This window comes from Suncus etruscus, chromosome 2, assembly GCF_024139225.1.
Source record: "Suncus etruscus isolate mSunEtr1 chromosome 2, mSunEtr1.pri.cur, whole genome shotgun sequence".
In the NCBI taxonomy this organism is placed as follows: Eukaryota; Metazoa; Chordata; class Mammalia; order Eulipotyphla; family Soricidae; genus Suncus; species Suncus etruscus.
Window position 1 is genome coordinate 20,230,994 of NC_064849.1, and position 22,517 is coordinate 20,253,510.

Sequence of the window (22,517 nt, forward strand, 5' to 3'; positions counted from 1 at the left end):
GAGGAGCCCAGGAACTGAGGATCTCTCTGCACCACTGCTCTAATAGCCGGCCTGAACACTGAGAAGAGAACATTGTTGGTACTTAAACTTGTAGCCAGCCCAGATTCGAGAACCATGCCTGAGCCAGAGCCCCTGACTAGAAGTGTGGTTCCAGGTCTCTATCACTGCTCCTGTGTTTGGAAGGGCTTTCTGGGGTCTCCTTCACTCCTTCACCCTTGTGGCCATGCATATGTTGGGTATGTGGTCTCTACAAGGCATTTTATTCATTTATTTTGGGGCCACACTCAGTAGTGCTCAGAATTTACTCCTAGCTCTGTGCTCAGGTTTCACTTATGTTTCTTTCTTTGTTAATTTGTTTTCAGTTTTTGGTTTGTTTGTTTGGGGGCCATACCCAGCAATGCTCAGGAGTTACTCCTGGCTCTGCGCTCAGGCATCACTTCTGGTGGAGCTGAAGGAACCTATGGTGTACCAGGGATGAAACCCAGATCAGCCACGTGCAAGATAGGAGCCCTACCTGCTGCATGATTGCTCCAGCCTCCCCACTTACTGTTCCCACCATATCACCCCACAATATCACAGCATGTGCAAAGTGGACCAGTGTCCTACTGGGTAGATGAGACAAGGCTCCCTGCAGAAAGTTCCAGAGCCAGGTTCTGGGGGAGCTGTGGGTGTGAGGATATAACACTGTCATTTGCACAGACATCTCCAGAGGGCAGGGCCCTCCTCAGTCTGGTCATAGCCCACAAGGTCAGAGGCAGGAGCTGGCCTGGAGTAAAGCTCAGCTCCTGAGAGGGTACCTGGCATCCATTCCTGCTTCCAAATCCGGATCTGACTTTTTTTTTTTTTTGGCCACACCCAGCAGTGGTCAGGGGTTATTCTTGACTCTGCAATCAGGGATCACCCCTAGCAGTGTTTGGGGACCATACGTGATGCCAGAGATCGAACCTGGTCAGTTCATGCAAGACAAGGTCCTCTACCTGCTGTACTATTGCTCTGAGACCTCATTTTGGAGGGGGGGGGATCACACCTGGCAGTGCTCAGGGGTTACTACTAGCTCCAAGCTCAGAAATCGCTCCTGGCAGGCTCGGGGGACCATATGGGATGCTGTGACTTGAACCAATGACCTTCTGCATGAAAGGCAAACGCCTTACCTTCATGCTATCTCTCCGGCCCCAGACCTCATTCTTATCTGAAGACAAACAGGGGTTGGGATCCCCAAGCACTTTTGAAACTGATCCTTTGGTTGTGGCGAGGGCCCTAGTCACTGACAGTGTAAGAAAAGATGGAAATGGGGGTGCTCAGTACTATTTTGCAGCTTTGTTTTTGGTGAATCTAAAATTTTCTAAAAAGTAATTTCTGGAGCCAGAGTGATATAGTACAGTGGGGAGGGTATTTGTGATCAACCCAGGTTCAATCTCTGGCACACCGTATGATCCACAACCACCACCAGAAGTGATTCCTGAGTGCAAAGCCAGGAATAACCCCCAAGCATCACTGGGTGTGGCCCTAAAATGAAACAAAAACACAAAACAACTCATAAACATCATCCCCCAAAAGTTACTTTGAGGCTGGAGCAATGCTCAAGGGGCCCAGCATACACTTTGCATACAGGTCTGGGGTCCACCCTCCCTCCAACACCGCAGGGTGCCTCAAACACTGCTGGTATCTACCGGTAGCACTTTGCACCACATCAGGATATTCCTATTGGTCCTGAGGAAGTGGCCCCAAGAACTTCCTTGGAGCCCGAGGTGTGATAGCTGGGCTGAAAGGTTTCTGCTGCCACCCAGTGGGAATTGTTTGAATTACAGCAAGCTGGAGCCAGGGACCCAAGCACAGGTTTTATGCATAGGGAAATGACACCTGGGAAATAAACCTACAAGGCCAGAATCCAGAGTGACTTCAAAAAAATCATTTCCCAAAAAGAGAGAAGCCATTTACCAACTCCTACTTGGGTGCTCGGCAGCTCAAAGGCTGGTTACTCAGAGACACACGTTGATGTGAGAAAGAAGTTTCCTGGAGGGTGAGGGTGGAGTTGCAGGCTGAAAAGACAGTTTGGCTTGTTTCTTGCGGGGCTGTGGAAGACTATTGGGTTCCAAAAAATTCCAAAATAGGAGGAAGGTGTGTCTCGAGGTTGTTCAGGCTGGCATCAATGGTTAAAGGATCCAAGGGTCTTTCTGACCTGCTCAGATAATCCCTTCTTGACAGTGCTCCCCAGGGTCCTTTCTGACTACACTGTGATGAACTCCAGGAGAGCTCTCCGAGTACCCCCTGGAGGGAGGAGAGGGGGAGAAGGGAGAAGGGGGGGAGAGAGAAGGGAGAGGGGGAGAGAGAGAAGGGAGAGGGGGAGAGAGAGAAGGGAGAGGGGGAGAGAGGAGAGGGGGAGAGAAGAAAGGGGGAAGGAGGGAGGGAAGGAGAGAGAGGGAGGGGGAAGGAGGGAGGGAGAGACAGAGAGAGACAGACTAGCTTCCAGGCCTGGCTGGGTCAGAGGCAAAGGAAGAGACTGAGGAGCTGTTTAACTAGGGCATGGCTGTGGGTCATAGGGTGAACCTAACAGCCTGGATTCTCAGAATAGGGGCTGCCCCCTCAGTAAAAAGCAGTCAAGTAAAGCCTTTCATAATGAAACTTCAGTGAAGGGACTTGGAGGTACTGCGAGAAGAGGCACCTTTCGGGCTGAGAATTTTCCCAAGTTTAGCTCCCCCATGAACCTTCTTCCCAACCCTATTTCCATCTGGATTCTCCCCATTCCTGGTCCTAATCCATGACCACGAATGCAGTCACATCACACTGTTAGGTGCTTCGCTTGAAAAGGGGTCAAATGGGCGCAAAGCTGAGGAAGAAGCAAGACAGACGGGACAGTGAGTGGCTGAGTTCCACAGGCGACAGCTCTTCCCACTTCTCAGACAAGGAGATAGCAGTCATAGGGAACTGAGAACCAAGGGTCCACCCAGTCACACTTCGAGAACTAATGATTCCAAGGGTTGGGGTACCCCGCACAGGGGAGAGCAGCTCATGGGTCCATCCTGCACCGCTGGGCAGGCATAGGGTAGTGGGGCAGGACTTGGAGGGGGACAGGATTTGGGGGCTCCAGGTGATGAAGGTCTCGAGGCTAGGCCAGGTCCTTTGGTTGGGCTGGCTTCAGAAGGGAGCAAAAGGCCCCTCTCATCCTTCCCCTCTGCTAGGCAGCCCCAGAACTTCCCAGAAACAGGCACGAGAGCCCAGTTGGGTCTGGGGGGGGGGTGTCCCAGAACTTTCTGGCAAGGAAAGGTCGGTGTTAAGTGTGTGTGGGGGAACAAGTAATAGGCCTCTGTGTGTTACTTACATGGGCAATGTGGGTGCCCTCATGCCAGCGAAGACCAGGATGTGGGTATGTGTCCTGTGAGTGGGGGAACGAATTAGCTGGATGGCATTACCAGGTATCTTGGGGCAGCTGGTGTGATGGGGTTGCCAGTACCCCCAAGGGCAAGGTCTGGGTTCATGCAGGGATGAGGGAGCTCAAGGCCTTTGGGGCAATGAGGGTCCCAGGTGGTGTGGGGGGCATGGCCCCCAACCTGCTCCTACCTCCCTGGCCCCCTAGAAGAGGGAGCCACTGAGGATCCACCTTTCTGGAGATTTTCTTGGGCAGCCCTCTGCCTGCCACTGCTCACCATGAGCAATGGCATCTGGAGTGTGTCCCAGATGCGTGAGGCCTCATTTTGGTGTGACCCAGATGTGAGCAATCACACCAGACATGTGATTGGGAGCTGTATGTGCCCTCCTAGCAAATAGATCGTTCCTCCAAACACTGAGAATTCAGGCAACTATAGAGTGGTGACTAATGGGGTTTTGGAAGCTGAGGCTCACAGGCAAATCTGGAAGCCCAAGACTATTCCCCACTCTGTGCCTTCAGAGCTCTCACACAAAACCTGGGGTCACTACCTATGGGGATTTCAGGGACAGAGCTGGGCTCCCATCCATGCTCCATTTCTCAGTTGCAGCAGGGATGGGAGGACATCCCTGTTTTGTTTCTCCTTCAAAAGCCTGCAAGCTGGGTCAGAGGGCTGGGTGAGAGCACACCCTCAAATTCCACCCTCCAGAGCTTGGATCCAGCTTGGGGAGGAGTCTGATATGAGTGAGGTGAGGCACATGCCCTCCCCTCAAAGGTGGAGGGGCCCAGTTGCCTTCACACTGCAGAGGTTGAGAGGGGTGGGATAGAGGCAGTGGGATAGAGGGAGTGCATACCATGAGGTGTGTGGTGCGGTGTTTGTGTGATGCAAAGTACATGATGTAGCATGTCTGGAGGGCAGGGTTGCTATCCTGTGCTTGTCTGCATGTTGTGTGTGATAGTGTGTGTGCGTAAGGGGTGCACATGGGGGCTGCCCTCTATCTTGCAGGGCAGCTTCCTGAACCAACAGGCCCTGTTGGTTCTGGGGACCCTCAGAGCACTGGCCCAGATTGTGGGGTGTGTGAAAGACTGTGGGTGAAGACAAGGAATAGCGTGTAGACCCGGCTGCACCTGAAGTGTGGCTGCCTCCCTCAAGTCTGACCCAAGTCTGATACGGGGCATCACTAAGAGTGGCACGCCCTAGAGGCTCCCCTTCAAGGAAGACACGCAGGGTCACAAGAGCAGAGGCCTCCCCTCCCCTAAGCACCAGGACAAATACAGCTGCTGTGAGACACCAGGAAAACCACCGGTGCTGTTTCTCCAAAATTTTATTTTAATTTAAATTACAGGGCCAGCCAGGTATTCTGATAAGAAATGTACTTTTCCTTGGGAGAAAGGAAATACGTTCATGGCAGCGCTAACAACTGTGTACAACTCTGCCTGCTTACTTCCAGGGTTAAAAATCACCTCGCCTAAACGACTCAAGGAAAAACAAACCTTTGTAACAAAGGAAACCATCTCCAGGAGGGAGAACAGTTTTGATAAATAGGAACATATTAAAAGGACTACGGCCCCAAATACAACCCTGCAAGTCTGCGTCCCATTTCTGTTTACAAACAAAAACATGAACACAGGCGCCTCCATCATCAGATTCCCTGGGACAGTGTCCCTCCCTGCTGCCCTCCACGGTGCCCACCTGCTGCCTCTGTGGTGAAGACCTTAGGGTGCCACAGCCAACAGACTGAGAGCCACATCACTGTGGCTGAAAATTCCAAGCCTGCTTCTTTGTAGGGGGTGAAGAACATTTGCACACTCAACCACGGTAATCAGAGTGACACCCCCAAGAACCAGACTGGACTCACCAGGGCTGACTGAATCTACCTCCCTACAAGCTGTGTCACGTTTCCCCACTCCCAGACCTGATGTTGGTTGTCTCTTCGTCCTCTTCTTAATGAGGGGGTCCTAGAAAGAGGCTTTAGAACCTGTGGAAACATCACTTGGGCAGGGTGGGTGGGGGGCTCACTTTACTGGCTGATAATTAGTAAGAGAGGTGAGCAGAGGAAGAATTATATAAATTTCTTAATCAGCTACAGCCATGCTGAATTTGAATGGGCAGACTGTGATATGTGAGTTGTTAGTTGTGATCTCTGCCTTGCTAACCAAGACAGCTGATACCACCTAAGAGCTTTACATAGATTTAAGATTCTAGAAGTCATTCTGCCCATGATCACAGTAATCAATAAGGTGGTGCAAAATCAGTCACTTTAGAAATACTGATAATTTGCAGCGTTAAGGAATACATTAAAAACATTCCTCGCAGAACACCTATAGGAACTCTTCCTTTCCTAAGAGAAGCCAACATTTGAATGATTCACCTTCACAACTATGGTACTAGATTATTGACTCTAAGAAAGAAAAGGTAGTACAGAGGTTCCCACACACATATACACACAGCCACACACAAAGAATCAGCATCCATGGAGCATAATCTGAGCGTAGTCACCCGTAGATCTGGCAAAGCCGTGACTTGCGTAAATGAAGGAGGCCGAAGGCAGTGCAGGGCTCTGAGCTCTGTTTCAGCCTGCAGGGGATACCCACCCCACTAGGTAAAGGGGACCAAGGACTGGTTTACTTGTTTCCTTTTAATGCTGCAGTACTTAAATGTGAAATCAGCATTTTTCATGTGATCTGAAGTATTTGAATTACATATGAGCATTCATTGTTTTGTTTTTTTGCAAAACTCACTATTAGGTAATAGTTACATACTAATACAATAACATTCCTCTGCTGTACAAATTAAATCATTTAAAAGAATTGAGCATTCTAAGAATTATATACATAAGAAACCTGTAAGCATCATTGAAATGAAAATGCAAAGTGTCATTGCTAACTCTACTGTTTTAAAATACCTTAAAAAAGTAAAATTAACAAATATCCTCCAACATATTCAGGTTTACAAGTCTTGAGAAAAATCAAATGTCAAAAATTCTAGAAAGCCGTGAAAAGCATATATACATAGTTTCCTTATGACCGGTTGCAGTGTCACACTTTTGAGAAATTGCCAAGTTTCAGGATCATTTATTTGCAAGTCAACTCGTTCTTCCCACACGCTTCCATCCTGGACACGGCTCCCCTACTTTCAACCGAAACTCTGCACGGTCCTCTTGAAGGCCCGGACTCGGACCTTTCACAGAGGTGGATGCACGCGCCCAGGCGAATTGCCTCTCTGACGCCCACCTGCCCTCAGCCACATTCCCCTCTTTGGCCGCCTTCAGGAACCCAGCCACGGCCAAACTCGAGCCACCAAGTCTGTGCATTCTGAAATGACACGAAGATCAAGCCAGGACATGGGTGCTCTAATGGGTAAGAAAACAGCAGCTACATTCTTCACCTTGGACTAAAACGAAACAAAACCAAAAACCAAACCAAAAAAAAGTAGGTAAAGAGAAAAAAAAACCGTTCACTAACAGCAGATTAGCAGTAATGCTCCTCATAAATCAGTAAGAGGCCTGATGCTGGACAGCTGACAGCTAACAGCAAACGCTGAACGGGGATGGGCTGTTGTTGACGGCGATTGGAACTCAGGCTTCCTGCTGAGCTGGTCTCTTCAAATCCCTGATCTGTTTGACTAAATAGGTCTTCTCATCATTAAACTGTTCGTCCTCGGTCCTGTCATTCTGGAACTTGCTGAGGAACTCAATGAGTTTGGCCTGGTTCTTGAGCAGGATGTCGAGGATGGGTTGTGTCTTGTTGGGGTTGGCCACGAACACCTGTGGGAAGCAGTGGCACAAGTCAGGGTGGGGAGAGAGCGGGAGTCAGATGAGGCCTTAGCATGTGGCCAAGTCCAATTCTTGGCACCAGGTATCACACTACAACAGACTCAGACTAGCATTTCTCAGCTCTGACCCCCCCACACCCCTGCCTTATTTTCTTCCTGAGCTTCCTGTCTTATCAGCTGGGCCCCTAATCTCACGCCATGGCTCCCCATTTAGATAAAATGGGCAGAAATTTTCTGGGCACTAGGTCAGAATACATTTGAAGACTAAAAACTGAAATCTATGGAAAGCAAGTATTTCCTTTTACTTTGGGGTTAATACTCATCTATGTTAAGACAAAGTACACTCCTCTAGAACTCTTTTTTTTACCAAGTGAAATGGCAAATAATTTATCTTTTTTCCTTTGGTTTTTGGTTTACAGCTCAGGGCTTACTCCTGGTGGGAATTGGGAGCCTTGTAGGGTGATGGGGATCAAAACTAGATCAGCCACGTGCAAGGCAAGTACCCTACCCACTGTTCTGTCTTGATAACCCCAGGTACCCCAGTTTTGAGTCTATTTTCCAGCTCATGCACATGCACATGGACTCTATCTGAGATCGGACATTGCTCTGCATCAGTTATGGGTGAATGGGCGCAAGGAGACTGTGGTCCTACCTTGAAGACATGAAAGGCCTCAAACTGGATGTTGCGACTTTTGTCTCGGAGCAGGTTCATCATAAGCTTGAGGTTCTCGGGCTTACTGATGTACTTCGTCATGATCGTGAAGTTGTGTCTGTCGAGCAACAGCTCGCCGAGAAGCTGAAATGGCATTGAAATAATGGGCCTTAAACCATCATCCCAACAGGAATTCAAATTCAAAGGTAAAGGTCACTCCCGTGGGGGCCACTGCTCAGCAATCTGAAGGACCACATGCCTGCGTCATCAGCTGGTAGCCTTCTCCACAGCCCCAAGTCTGACTTGGCTGTGGAGAGACCAGCAAGATGCAGGTGCTCCAGAATTGGTTAGTGCCAGGGGACACCAGATGGCTCTTCCATTCATTTCCTAAAAGGAGCCTGACAGAGACAAAAGTTCTGCGAACTAACAAACCTTGGCTTAATTTAGAAGTAATTTTAGTTAAAAAAAATATTTTCTTTGAGGGGGCTGGAGAGGTAGCATAGTGGTAGGGCATTTGCCTTGTGTGCAGAAGAACGGTGGTTCGAATCCCGGCATCCCATAGAGTCCCCTGAGCCTGCCAGGAGCGACTTCTGAGGCAGAGAGCCAGGAGTAACCCCTGAGCGCTGTCGGGTGTGACCCCCCCAAAAACAAACAAACAAAAAACAAAACAAAAAATTTTGGGAGGGCTGGAGAGAATAGCATGGAGTAAGGCATTTGCCTTGCATGCAGAAGGACAGTGGTTCGAATCCCGCATCCCATGTGGTCCCTCGAGCTTGCCAGGAGTGATTTCTGAGTGTAGAGCCAGGAATAACCCCTGAGCGCTGCCGGATGTGACCCAAAAACCAAAAAAGAAAAAAGAAAATATCTATTTATTTATTTATTTATTTATTTATTTTTGATTGCCTAATATTTTTATTAGTTCCCAACTTGTTTATATTTATTTTTTTTAATCTTATCTGCACTTCACAGGAGAAAAAAGTTCAGGCCCCCAATTTCTATTCACTCAGTCAACAGAGCCCAATTCTACTGTCAGAAACTTTTCTGCTCCTTACCCAAGGATCCCAAAGATTCCTGGATTTTTATCAGTGACATCTCATCTTTGCTAAAGAAGCTCTAGACAGCTGCTCCAGGGCTTACAAAGGTCTCTAGCTGGTTAGGCTACAGTAACTCCACTGGTGGGTAGATGAGGAGTGGGATATGGTACTCTTTGGGTTCATTAATGCCATTCATGCCAAGTTCCAGTCTGATTGCCCACTGGGACTACACCCAGTGCATGCTTTCTGACTTCTGTGCCCTGATCGCAGGAGGATGGAGCCAACGGACATGCAGGCTTGGAGCTGGCAGACAGCCTGAGAGGCAGAACCGATGCCAAGATGTGCGTTTCCCGAGTTGGATCCCAGCATGAATGACACTGGAAGTTTCTTATGACTCTGTACCATACCCCAATTCACTGGGGAGGAGGGAAGAGTAGGGAAGGGGGGGAGGGAGAAGGGGAAGGAAGGGGAAAGAGCTGGGGAGGAAGGGGAGGGGAGGGAGGAAGAGAGAAAATGAACATGCTAGGTGCATGCTTGCTGAGTTTAAAGGGACATGGAGAAAAGTGCATGACTGATGCCCTGTGGCCCTGGTCACTCCTTTCCAGGTTCTTGGCTATGTTTTAGGTATGTGCAATCCTCAGGAAACTCATGTCTAGTTAAGAACTATGTTACTGTTTAACCAAGAATTAACTCAAGGTACAAAAAAATAAATCAAATCAACTCTCTTTAGAATTTGGGGGGGATGTGTAAGAAGAATCTAGAAGCCTGCCAAGCTCACCCGAAGCCTACCCTCTAGCTCATAAGTGAGCAGCACTGACTGCTCTTCTGGGCACTAGGTCTCCCGTAGGCAGGCATAGGAGTGAACACAAAGTGCAAGAGGGTCTCGACTATGCTGCTGTCACTCTTCATCAGTGCAGAGTCAGATGGCCAGATAGCTGCTTGGGATACAGAAAGGTCTTTGTACATGAAAATGAAAATGTTGGTGCTAGGGGCCGGAGCCACTGCACAGCAGGTAGGGCATTTGCCTGGCACACAGCCAACTTGAATTTGACTCTGGCATCGGTATGTCCCCCCTGAACCTTCCAGGAGTGATTTCTGAGTGCAGAGCCAAGAGTAACTCCTGAGCACTGCTGGGCATGGTCCAACTTCCCAAGACCCCCCAAAGATGTTAGGGGCTGGAGAATAAGCACAGTGGGGAGGGCACTTGTCTTGTATGTGCTGACTAAGGTTCTGCAACAAGGTTCCATTTTCAGCACCACACAGGGATTCCTGACATTTCCAGGAGTGATTCCTTAGTGCAGAACCAGGAGCCCTAAGCACTGTCAAGTGTGACCCCCAAACAAAAAACAGAAGAAAAAAAACCAGTCAAGTCTTGAACAGAAAGGAAAATTGAGTAAAATTTTTATTTTACCAAAACACAAACTGCTGGCAAAATAAAATCAGGAGAAAATAAATGCCCACGAGGCTGGAAAGAGCAAGTGTGAGTTCAAGTAACATCACTCCCCTACGCTGCTCCAGATGCGTAGGAGGTAGTTGAGAGTGAGAAGAAACTGTAGAGCGAAGCCTCAGTTCTATCACCGAGGACCAAGCTCTCCATGGGAGCCTGGGGGCCACCAATACAATGGCACCATCTCCCAAACTCAGCAACTTGGCATGTACCCCTCACCCCAACCCCATTCTTTGTCACAAAAATTTGACAACGGACAAATACACCTTTCTTTTTTTTCTGGTTTTTGGGCCACACCCAGAGGTGCTCAGGGGTTACTCCTGGCTATCTGCTCAGGAATAGCTCCTGGCAGGCACAGGGGACCATATGGGATGCTGGGAGTCGCAGGGATTTGAACCAACCACCTTTGGTCCTGGGACGGCTGCCTGCAAGGAAAATGCCACTGTGCTATCTCTCCGGCCCCACAAATACACTTTTCCCTAAAGGTCTTCAACACAAACCTAGTCCCTCCACCCTTTCCTCAAATGCACGTTTCAGCATAGGATAAAGACAAATGTTCCATGACTGTCATACCTTGAGTGACTGTCTTTTTGTCACGTAATTTTCAGAATGAAGTAACTTCTCATATTCACTGAAGAACTAAAAGAGAAGAAAGACACACCACATGATTTTGGACACTTTCAAAAGGCTGGGATACAGCTGGAGTATGAACCACCAGCATTGTAGAGGACCCCTCTAGAGTGTCACGACTTCCCTACTGTGGTCGTGGTCATGGTGCTCAAGGCTGACACTGCCCATGGCCTGTACTAGAGGCCTCTGCCTCTGACCCCCCACCAACCCCCATCCCATTTCTAGTGAGGCCTAAATACAGCTTCACCTGGGTCTCTTCTGCAACCTCAAACTGCCCATGAGCCAAAGAGAACTCCTTTCCCTCTTACTGGACCAACTGTCATTTCGAAGTGTTAGATGAAAACATAAAAAATATTCATTTCTTACAACTCAAGCAGTCCAAATGAATAGCCACAAAGTTATCTATTATTCCAATGCATCCACCTAAGAAAACAATTACTGTATTTCACCACATAAAGTGCCATGTTGTTACACGCATTGTTTTTATTTTTTTTTTGGATTTTTGGGTCACACTCCGCAGCGCTCGGGGCTTACTCCTGGCTCTATGCTCAGAAATCGCTCCTGGCAGGCTCGGGGGACCATATGGGATGCCGGGATTCAAACCACCGTCCTTCAGCATGAAAGGCCAACGCCTTACCTCCATGCTATCTCTCCGGCCCCCTGCATTTTTAATGGTCACAACACATGCTAGCACAAAAATGGCAACAATCACAATGAAATACAGTTAACCTGAAGTTCTTTACTTAGCTCTAGCTTACATCCTAAAGAATCCAGACTTCTTTTCTCACTACCAGACCCTTCTCATCTGAGCCAGACACAAGACAGATTCATTCACTGTCGCATTGGCTCATTCTGGGTCCTATGCTTTTAGTAACGTTTCACCATAACTCCACATTCACAGGAAGTCATTACTCCCACTACAGCAGCTCAGTAGGCAGGAGCAGGAACACAGGGTGGGCATGGGAGCAAATGTAAATAAAGGGGGTGAAATTTAACACTGGGGAGGAGAAAAGGTATTCTTGGGGGGTACGAGAGAATGAAGATAGGAAGTGACCATCATGACGTGAATAGTGTTCATTGGGAGGGTGCGCTAGGGAGTGAGTTGGGCATGCAGCAAGGTCAGTGTGTGTCCTGGGCCCCAACATTTAGGTCATGTTTATTTACTCTGGCCTTGGGGGGGGGGTCACACCTGGTGGTGCTCAGTGACCACTCCTGGGGTGCTAGGGATTGATCCTGGACTGGTAGCATATAAGAATAGTACCCTGCCCATTGTACATCTCTCTAGCTGCTATAGGGGGAGTTCTTAAACCTTAAAAATTCAGCAGTATGAGAATGACTTGACAGGACAGAGGCGCTCCTTTTCCTTTTATGGGTCACAACCAGCAGTGTTCAAGGGACCACATGCAATGTGAGAGATGAAACCGGGGCTGGCAGTGTGGAAGGTTAAGTGCCCTCCTGCCTACTGTCTCAGCTCTTCAGCTGACACCAGTCTTCAGTAGAGGCTTCTGTAACTGCTCAATCTCAGTGGTGCGTAGGACATAACCCTGGCCCTGTAGTCCCAGCTCCTGCTGCAGAGACCACGGTCCAGGGCTACCATTTCCCCCCATAGGAAAGGCTTCTTCTTGACCTTCCACTCTGAGAGGGGAGCGACGCCCACTTTCAACAAGCCGGCAGGCCACACAGCTTGCCCCAACGGGAGGCTCTCCCTCTTTCCTCCTCCAACATTGCCAGGCAGGATGAAAAGTGATGTTGACCTTAAACCAGCCATATTTTTGTCTTGAAGGAGAATGAACGCTCAATTTTCTGCTTCCTAACCCCAAGGAAGGGCTGGGGCCCCTCCTGAGGGAAGCCCCACTGTCCAGTACCCCATCTAGGCACTTGGCCCAGCATCCTGTGCAGACTACACAGGGAAAGGTCTCCTAAATGTTGGGCATTCATGCCCTTGACTGGCCTGGAGAGAGCTTTGTTTCCAGTCCTGGTGCTTCCAAAGATGTTTAGGACAACAGTAGTATATATATATATATATATATATATATATATATATATATATATGCTTACAGATATTGCATACTTTTCCAGATTTTTCTTTTCATTCTACTTATTGGCAAGCTCAGCCCCAAGTGTGCAGGGTTTCAGAGCATGTACTTTCTCTGTAGAATACCTCTGGCTTCATGTATTCCTTAAAGTTCTTGTTTCTTGCAATACTGGGGATTGACCCAGGGCCTAACACATGCAAGGCCAGTGGCTCCACTGCTGAGTCTCAATCTCGGACCTTCCCCGGAATAACTTAAATGATGCATATCCCCCACTTCTCTTTTTCTCTATCAGTTCTGATTGCACCATTTCTGTTAAAACTGTTAAAATCCTGGCAACAAAAATCCTTTCTTAGTAACTTATTTTACCATACAATAAAAGATTTCACGATTGCAGTCTATTTCCTGGAAATGAGAATGTATCTCTGGCTGGCTTTAAGGCACTGGCATGCTAAGAGAAAAACCAAACAGTCCCAATGGAACTGTGCTGGTGGAGGCAGGCTGCAGCTGTGAGGGGTTGCCACATTGTTGCTGGGCACTTCAAAGGAAGTCTGCCCTACGGCTAGGATGCCTGAGGATAGTGGGGCACACAAAGGCAGCTATTGTAGAATGACACTCACTGGTGGGGCTGGGGATATGGGCCAGGGGGCTATGTGTGCAGAGGGAAGTCTCACTTTGATCCCCAGTTCTGCATGGTTTCTGACCAGAAAAGAAAGACAAGGGCAAAAAAATAAACAACAAAAAAGGCACTGCCATTTTAGACTAAGAAACAGACCCACAATCAAACACACCAGGGCAGAGGAAAGAAGGAGCAGAGTACTGACTGGCCACTTTGGAGATGTCTTGAGTGGAAATCTCCATGCCCAGACCCCATGACAAGAAAAAGACCAGGAAAAGTGAACCCAAAAGCATTGGAAAGCACAGGTTTTGCCTCCAAATGGGATCTCAAAAGTATGATAAACTGATAGTGTGAAAATCTGAGTAAAGTAGAATTTAGAGGGATCAGACCTCGAAGAAATAGGCGTGGGCAAGGTGTGTATGTGTACATGTTGTTTACAGTGCTCAGACACCCAGGTCATCAGTGCATACAGTTTGTGTGTGTGTGTGTGTGTGTGTGTGTGTGTGTGTGTGTGCGCGCACACACATGTTATTTATAGTGCATACAGTGTATGTATGTGTACACGTACATTATTTATAGTGTCCAGACACCCAGGTCATCGGTGCATACAGACCCAGAGGGTGCTCTGTTAGCAGGGCTGTCTGCTCTGGGCTTACAGCAGGATACCCCAGGTGCTCATTTCATGAAGAAGGGACTTTTGCAGCCCTCTTGGCAGAAAGCTGGTGTGTGCGGGGGATGGGGCATGGCATGCACCCCACTCTTTGTTTCCTTTAGCTCTGTTGGACCGATTGTCCCATTAGCTTCTGAGGTCCTGCTGTTTAGTGCTGCATGCCAGCTCCCCTTCCTAAGCTAGACTTTGAGCAACTGCCAGAGGTGAGGGACAAGGAGCCGCAGACATTCTTCCCCTTTTCTCAGGAGCTATTGCTTCCTTTTTGAAAGTGAAAAGAGAGGTACATGGGCTGTGTGTCCATCGAAAGGAGATACTCTTGTTTCTAACCATATATACAAGTCTATATACTGTGTCTCACTAGAGAAATAATTTAAAACCATTTAAGAAAATGTTTTACATGCAGAATAAATACTCTGGAACAAAATCAATTTAAAAGTCATTTCTTCTAGCAAAACTCACAATTTACTCTTAAAAACTTATATACTTACTCTATCGTAATGCTGTTCCAAAAATTCTGCACTGAGCAATTTATGTCTTGTAAGTAAATCCTATGGGAAAAAAAAACACTTTTAAAACAACTATTCTGCATTAATTTTTTTTGGAAAACAGAAAAACATTTCATACTATTTTATCTGATAAAAACTGCTTAAAATATTAAACTTAGGTATCAACTGTATTGAAAATATTGGTTCTATAAGAGCAAACAAAATCATTAACAATTTACAATTGTGATTTTAGTGATCACAATCATGGATCTACAGATTTTGGAAGGTCAAATACTAGAACATAAAGGCCAATAGAAACAGACTCAAGAAAAGGGATATTAAATCACTGAAGTGAAATAAAAACAAAATGGCTGTGGTAAAATGTCAGATAGAAAACAGGTCCTGGCTGAGAAAGAAATTTCGATTAGAAAAAATATCCGGTTCCATTTTCTTCCTTCCAGGTTCAATTATACTGCTTAGTATCTACAGTATCATTCTCAAAGGTAGTGTTTTTTTTTTAAAGTCCTGACGAATCTAAGCACTGGCTTCTAAGTAAGCCCCTTTCTTAGGAATTAAAACTCAGTGAACCCAAACCTCCATGGGCTCTTCCTGGAAACGGCCCATTACTCAGATCACTCAGAAAGTTCTTATTTGTGCCAGGTCATGGTCCAAATGTTGGGGCTGCAGAGACAGAAGGAAAGATGTGGTCCCTACACTTCCCTAAGGCAGTCCTAGTCTCCAGGAGAGGAACAAAAGACAGCAGGGAAGGCCACCGGCATTAAGTGACTTCATGAAGGCGATTCCTGGAATCTTCCCCTGGAACAGTTAGTACAGTAAAGTCCTTTTCCAGTTTTCCCAAAATGTCTTCCTTTACCTGGTCCCTCTAAGTTCATGTATGATTGTTACCTCAGGTTACAATGATCTGCCTTTTCCTTAATAAGTACCAGCATTGTTTTGGTGCTGAAAGATGCTCTGGGGTCCTGCCCACGGGGCAAGCAAATGGGCCACTGGCTCCTTCCCTGTCTTCAAAAACATTTCCCACTGCATCCCTCTATATTATTCAGTTCCAAAATCTGTCCCAGGATCCCTTCTTGACTGGTGCTGGGCTGCACCTCTGTGAGAATGTGGGATCTGTCATGCTAGACTAGACATAGCTTTGACTCTTCAGCACCTGTTTGTACACAGCACAGTGAGAGCCGAATAAATGAATGAACCGACAGGTTTGGGGAGACATCACATTACTGGAAGTCTGTTTTGCAGGAGGCTTCTAACTCCACCCCAAAGACTTATTGGGTTTCAAACTGCTGAGTAAGGTGAGATGACTTGGCATTCCCCCACGCCCACCCCAACTGCATGTGTGTGGGGGTCTGTAGAGAGCAAGATCTCCCCAGAGAGTAGCCTGAGTTAAGGTTTGCTTGTGTGGTATACTCTGGACCCTAAGTACCTAAATAACACTGTCCCAAAGAGGGTGGGCAGTAAGACACTTGTAGAGGCACAAGGGAGGCAGTGAATTCAAGGAATTGGTGAGGATCCAGGCTTGATCACTGGTCACCTTTACTGCTTTGGGGACCAATCATTCTGGAAGCCAGTAGGAGAAAATGAAGGCAATGCCACCCAGAACCTGTTCTGCCATCATCTGCTGAACTGCCAAGGGAGAAGCACCAGCTCTCAAGGGTGTAGGAAGTGCTACTGCACATAAGAAGGGGTGTGTGTATGGGGTGGGGAATTAAGTGGCTGAGAAGAGTCACTGAAAAGGACCTGGAATAATGGAATCATAGGGTCACACACACTGGCACAGGTGTGGGAGCCTTAGCCTGGCCATTAGAACCAAGTGCTCTAAAGGCACCACCAGCAGGCTGGAGGAGAAAAGGGATGATTCCCCCTTCCCAGGAGCCCAGGAGGACATGGGAAAAGGTTCAGAGGCATCTCAAGAGTCTAGCAGACTGGCACTGGCCACTGTTAGGGTAGGTGGCTTAAGAGTCCTACAGCTTGTGTGAATTTGGACCTCCCAGGTGGCATGGCCAGGCCTGTATACCCAAGAAACTGCAGAGCCCCAAGGAGCTGATACTCTGAACCTGGCACCTGGAAGCACTGAAAAATCTCTCTGAAATCAGAGCCTTTTCAGAAAGGGTCAGAGACTGCAGAAATGGTAGAGCCACTCTCTTTAGACCCACGAACATCTAAGCAATGCTCTTATGGCAAGTCACTGCCGAGCCTTCTACTCCCCAGGCTAAATAAGTCCAGTTCCTATAGCCACACTCCTCCTCCAGGGATAGCAGACTCTGAGCACCCCTCACCATCTACTGTCTCCTCAGAGTCCTCTATCAGTCTACGCCTATTATATGGAACACATTTATACATTGTTACTAGATAAGCTGACCATAGGATAAGATTGCCCACAGCACCTTAGGTCAGACTACATGGTCACTGGCAGCTCTGGTTTCCCCACTTACTGTTGAGTTCACTGGGTATTCCTAGGCTTGTTCCCGAATTTGTAAAGGACAGCAGAGCACATCCTTCAGAGGTGAATGTGGAAGAAAACCACCTACACATAAATGACAGAGGATGACACCAAGTCCCCTCTTAATCCCAAAGCATGATTTGACTGGAGTTGGGTCGAGTCAGGGGCCTAAACCTGACTTTGTGCTGCTCAACTCTGGTCTCTTGGGATCCCTCTCTGGTCAGACTTTAGTATCCCTGCTATAATTCTCTTCATGGCCATGATCAGGCCATAGTCACCCTTTATGTCATTAAAGAAAAATGGACATCTGAACTGAGTGGAGACAAAGTCCAGTAGAAGGACAGTAGAAATTGCTACAATAAAGGTCCAGCTCCTTATGAACGAGTTATTCAGATGGTTGTGATTCACTATCTTTTTACTTCTACTTAAATAGATCACGCTACTCAATGACTAAGAGAGCCTCACCGTCTTGGGAGAGGTGGGAGACTATTTTCCTATTTTTGTTTTTGTTTGTTTTTTGGTCACATCTAGCTCTGTACTCAGGAATCATTCCCAGAGGGTTCAGATCATATGTGGTGCCTGGTAACAAATCTAGGTCTGCCATATGCAAGTGTCTTGCCTGCTGTGGGAATGCTCCTGTCCGATTTCCTACATTTTGGCAGGGAAAGTGAGGAAGAATTAGGAACTGGGAACTGCAGCCAGGCAGCCACGCCTCTGCCCCTCACCTTTGGGGGAACTGTGAGAGTATGTGACTAAACTCATTCTTTGTGAATACATACTGCTGTGGGTGCACAATTTCCTTTCCAAAATACCAAGAAATCATCTTTCTTTTTAGGAATATTTTCTAGAACTTTACACAGGCGTTACATTAAACTTCAAGCTCCATCAATGTCTCTTTGGGGAAGCTACATTTTTGGGGGAGGGGAGCTTGGGTCACTCCTGGCAGGCTTGGGGGACCATATAGGATGCCAGGGATAGAACCTGGGTTGGCCACGTGCAAGGCAAATGCCTTCCCTGCTGTGCTATTACTCTGATTACTCTGGCCCCCGGAGCTACCTTTTTTTTTTTTTTACTTTAGAAACATATTGGTGGCCTTCTGATGCTCCTCCCAATCACTTTAGTCTAAGAAACGAAACTAAGAATCAACACATGAAACAAAAGCCAACAAATACTTATCACCTGACTTCATTCAAGTAAATTCTGGACACCTTGAGTGCAAGGTTTTGCTTTCCTTCTGGGACTCAGCACCTACTGTATGAGCTGCAAATCCAGAGTTTTGGTGAGTTTGTCTGAAAGTTTTTGTGTTTTGTTTTCTCCTTTACCTGACCCTGCAGTCAGTGCCTTTTTCTGATAAGACCTGTCTATGCAAAGGGGACACCAGTAAACTGTGAGGTTCAGTCCTTCCAATCAATACCCTAGTCTTAAGTCCTTAGTCCTTATTAGTACCTCAGTCATAAGTGAGGGGCCCTGAGACCAGGGGTGTCTTTTAGAGAAGAGCTTGGAGGGTGCTTTTGGTCTACTAGGAAGGTAAAAACCTCTGCTAGGCACTTTCTTGGTCTTTCATTTTGTGTCTTGGGCAACTGTTTGTTCAGAGACTTCTACATTAGCTCTTGCTCTCACTCTTTGACAAAACTGGGCTCAGAGCAGAAATAGATTTCAATCCAGTTTCTATAGCTTTCTCTCTAGAGCTCCTCCTCAAAAGCCTGAGAACACCTGTGTCACTGAGGCAGGTGAGAGGGAGGGGGTCCCTCAGCACAGTTTCCTCTTGGGTGACAAATTTTACAAAGGCAGCAGCCCTAACCAAGAGGAAGTACTCAGCCAAGCCAACTGTGATTGGTGGATGTTTGCACCTGGTGTTTCTGGTCCACTTTCAGCACCTATCTTTCATTTCTTTGTCAGGTTTGCCATTTGTGCCGAAGTACATAAACATTTTCTACCTGGCTGGGAGTCTGGCCACGTGGTACTGGCAGGCTCAAGGCTCTCTGTGCACCCCTCTGCTGTGAGCAGGACATACTCATTAAGACTCCTTCCCACAAGTGTGGTGCCACCTGAGATGTCATATAGACTCTTCGTCATCTCATCTGGCTCCATTTCACTTTGCTCTGTGTGCTGGCATCTTAGAATTGGAGATCACAGATGAAGGTTTCTGACACCTTCTTTTTTGTTGTAAGTCAATGTTAGATTGTATCCAATTATATGCATCCATGCAAAGGAAATAAAATAAAACCGTACTTTTTCGATTTAGTTTTATGTTTACTTTGGAAATGAATAGTTGCCATTTAAGACAGATCTAAGAATATATGTTTCAGAACTTATTTTTCTGAAGAGACACTTCTTTTTGTATGATTGTGTGCCACTGAGTTATAAAATAAAATGCCCTTTTTTTTTTTTTTTTTTTTTTTGGTTTTTGGTTTTTGGGCCACACTCAGCGGTGCTCAGGGGTTACTCCTGGCTGTCTGCTCAGAAATAGCTCCTGGCAGGCACGGGGGATCATATGGGACACTGGGATTCGAACCAACCACCTTTGGTCCTGGATCGGCTGCTTGCAAGGCAAACGCCGCTGTGCTATCTCTCCAGGACCTTTTTTTTTTTTTTAATATGGAACGCTTCACGAATTTGCGTGTCATCTTTGTGTAGGGGCCATGCTAATCTTTGTATCGTTCCAATTTTAGTATATGTGCTGCTGAAGTGAGCACTAAACTGAATTCTTAACTTTCCTTTCCATCCTGCATGCAATCATTTAATTATGAGGCCGCTATGAAATAAAATGAGGGGAATGAACAATGCAAGAGCATTGCACATTCTTAAAGAAATATCAACAAGGCAACTGGAAAGTCAGAGTTTAAAGTCAATTTTCAAGATTCCATGGTTTCAAGAGCAGTTTTGCAGTGGTCACTGGATGGGTGTGGCCAGCGACTACAAAGATGTTCCGTGTAGTCTAAGTTAAATACTAACTTTCCTGTAGCTTCCACACAGGAGGTCACAGAAACCAGGTAGAATTCGCTTTAACTTTGTCTCTTCAAAGATCAGATGCTAGAGCACTTTTTCATTAATTCTGTTTCTCTGCTATTCCAAGGGTTAATCTCCCCTTTCTTTCCTTTTTCTTTTTTCTTTTTTTTTTTTTTGGTTTTTGGGTCACACCCAGCAGTGCTCAGGGGTTACTCCTGGCTGTCTGCTCAGAAATAGCTCCTGGCAGGCACGGGGGACCATATGGGACACCGGTATTCGAACCAACCACCTTTGGTCCTGGATCGGCTGCTTGCAAGGCAAACACCGCTGTGCTATCTCTCCGGGCCCTCTTTCCTTTTTCTTAATTTAATTTCTTTTCAATAAAATAAATCCTTTAATTGAATCTGTGAGATAATTACAAAGTTGTTCGTGACTGAGCTTCAGTCATACAGTGTACACACCTATTCCTGCACCAACATCCATTTCCCTCCCCCTCTCTCTCCTGCCCTCTTCCCTGTCTGATAGAGGCAGATCTCTCTCTCTCCCTCCCCCCCTCATTTCCTTTAAAATACCATGTATTTGCAATATTGTTATGAAGGAGTATCATGTATATCATTTTACTGTACTCCTTTTAGCACCCAGTTCTTGTCCAGAATGACTATTTCCAGCTATCATTGTCATAGTGGTCTCTTCTTTGCCATAACTATACTGTCCTTCTATTTGTGGCAAGATTCCTACCATGGACTGGTCTGCTTGGCCTTCATCTCTGTTGTCTTTGGGAATTATTACCATATTGTCTTTTTTTTTTGTATGCCACAAATAAGTATGATCATTCTATGTCTAACCCTTTCCTTTAGACTCATTTCACTTAGATTAACACTCTCCATTTCCATCCCTGTACAAGCAAATTTCATAATTTCATTTTTCCTAACAGCTATGTAGTATTACATTGTGTAGAATGTACCACAGCTTCTTTAGCCACTCATCTGTTCTTGGGCACTTGGGTTGTTTCCAGTGGCTATTCCATTGGCTATTGTGAATAGTGCTGCAATAAACATAGAAGTGCAGATGCCTTTTCATCATTGTGTTTTTTGGGCTCCTCTGGTTTATTCCCAGAAGTGATATTGCTGGCTCATATGGGAGTACAATTTCTAGTTTTCTAAGGAATGTCCATATTGTTTTCCAAATTCCACCAGCAGTGAAAGAGCATCTCTTTCTGCCCACATCTGTGTCAACACTGGTTGTTCCTGTTTATTTATTTATTTAATTTTTTGATATGTGCCAGTCTCAGTGGTGATACCCTCTCCTTGCTGGTTTCAGGAGAGGAATCTCTTGGGGATGCTCACATTGTTACCTTATTCTCAGTAAACATACCATGAGAAAGGTCAGTATCCAGGCTTTCACCCTGATTTAGGGATGGGATGTCTATTCACTGATAGGTGCGTATTTTAGCCAGAGACCACGGTTTGTGGGATTCTTTATGATCCCCAAATCGACTCTCACAAAAACAGTGACAAGTAAAGAGCTAGAATTAATTCTGACTGAGTTAAAATAGCAGTTAAAATTTCACATAAGGGAGTGAAAAATAGAAAGACAGGTCCTCATTGCGGGGGGGGGGGGGGGGTTAAGAATGAAGGTTTTATCCATAAGCCCTATATAGCACCAAACTTTGCAATTCAAAATAGAAATGTGCATGGCACAGGGCCCCATGTCCTGTGTGCACATGATGTATAGAAAGATGGGACAGGTATGTTGTGGGGGGATGAAAGATGCAGGTGCTCCTCCTTGCTTGGCCCCAGCAAATCTGGCAGGTGGTATTGGGTGCTTTTCCCTTAGGTTTGTTGACAGTGGAAAAAAATGTCCTGAAGGCAAATCTTGTGCTTGAAAAGTAGTCAGTGACATCATCTGGTACTTAACCTAGTAAATTTCCAACAGATGAAGACAGACCTGGTAAGTAGATGCAATGTATGCCCACAGGCTGTCCTGGCTGGGCTGTTTAGAGAAAAGTCTACTTGTGACCATATAGGACTATCTTTCTTTTTTTTTTTTTTAATTTTTGGGCCACACCTGGTGGCGCTCAGGAGTTACTCCTGGCTATCTGCTCAGAAATCGCTCCTGGCAGGCACGGGGGACCATATAGGACACTGGGATTCGAACAAACCACCTTAGGATAGGCTGCCTGCAAGGCAAACGCCGCTGTGCTATCTCTCTGGCCCCATATAGGACTATCTTTTAGGGAGACTCGAGAGTCTAATTTTTGCACTCTGGTAAAATGGGATTGTAGTGGAATACCCACATCAACATATACACATGTAAATATATCTCCTCTGCCCACTAGAGGGCATCTGTGTCTAGACTTGATGAGTAGAAGATTCAGGAAAGCAGGAAAGAGAGAATG

At 46.6% G+C, this 22,517-nt stretch overlaps 1 protein-coding gene and 1 non-coding gene across 2 annotated transcripts in view; both read right to left on the reverse strand.

Moving 5' to 3' along the window:
- Positions 1–4,671: 4,671 nt before the first annotated feature.
- CAB39 (calcium binding protein 39) overlaps positions 4,672–22,517 on the reverse strand; it is a 91,859-nt gene continuing 74,013 nt past the window's right edge. Inside the window, exons 6-9 of the mRNA XM_049769323.1 lie at positions 14,713–14,772; positions 10,846–10,911; positions 7,792–7,935; positions 4,672–7,131 (exon numbers count right to left, since the gene is read on the reverse strand). Coding sequence (XP_049625280.1) covers positions 6,943–7,131; positions 7,792–7,935; positions 10,846–10,911; positions 14,713–14,772 — 459 coding nt within the window. The 3' untranslated portion in view covers positions 4,672–6,942. The remainder of the gene's footprint in view (positions 7,132–7,791; positions 7,936–10,845; positions 10,912–14,712; positions 14,773–22,517) is intronic.
- LOC126002254 (U6 spliceosomal RNA) lies at positions 19,763–19,866 on the reverse strand. The gene has a single exon (XR_007493011.1). It is a non-coding gene; the product is annotated as a U6 spliceosomal RNA (small nuclear RNA).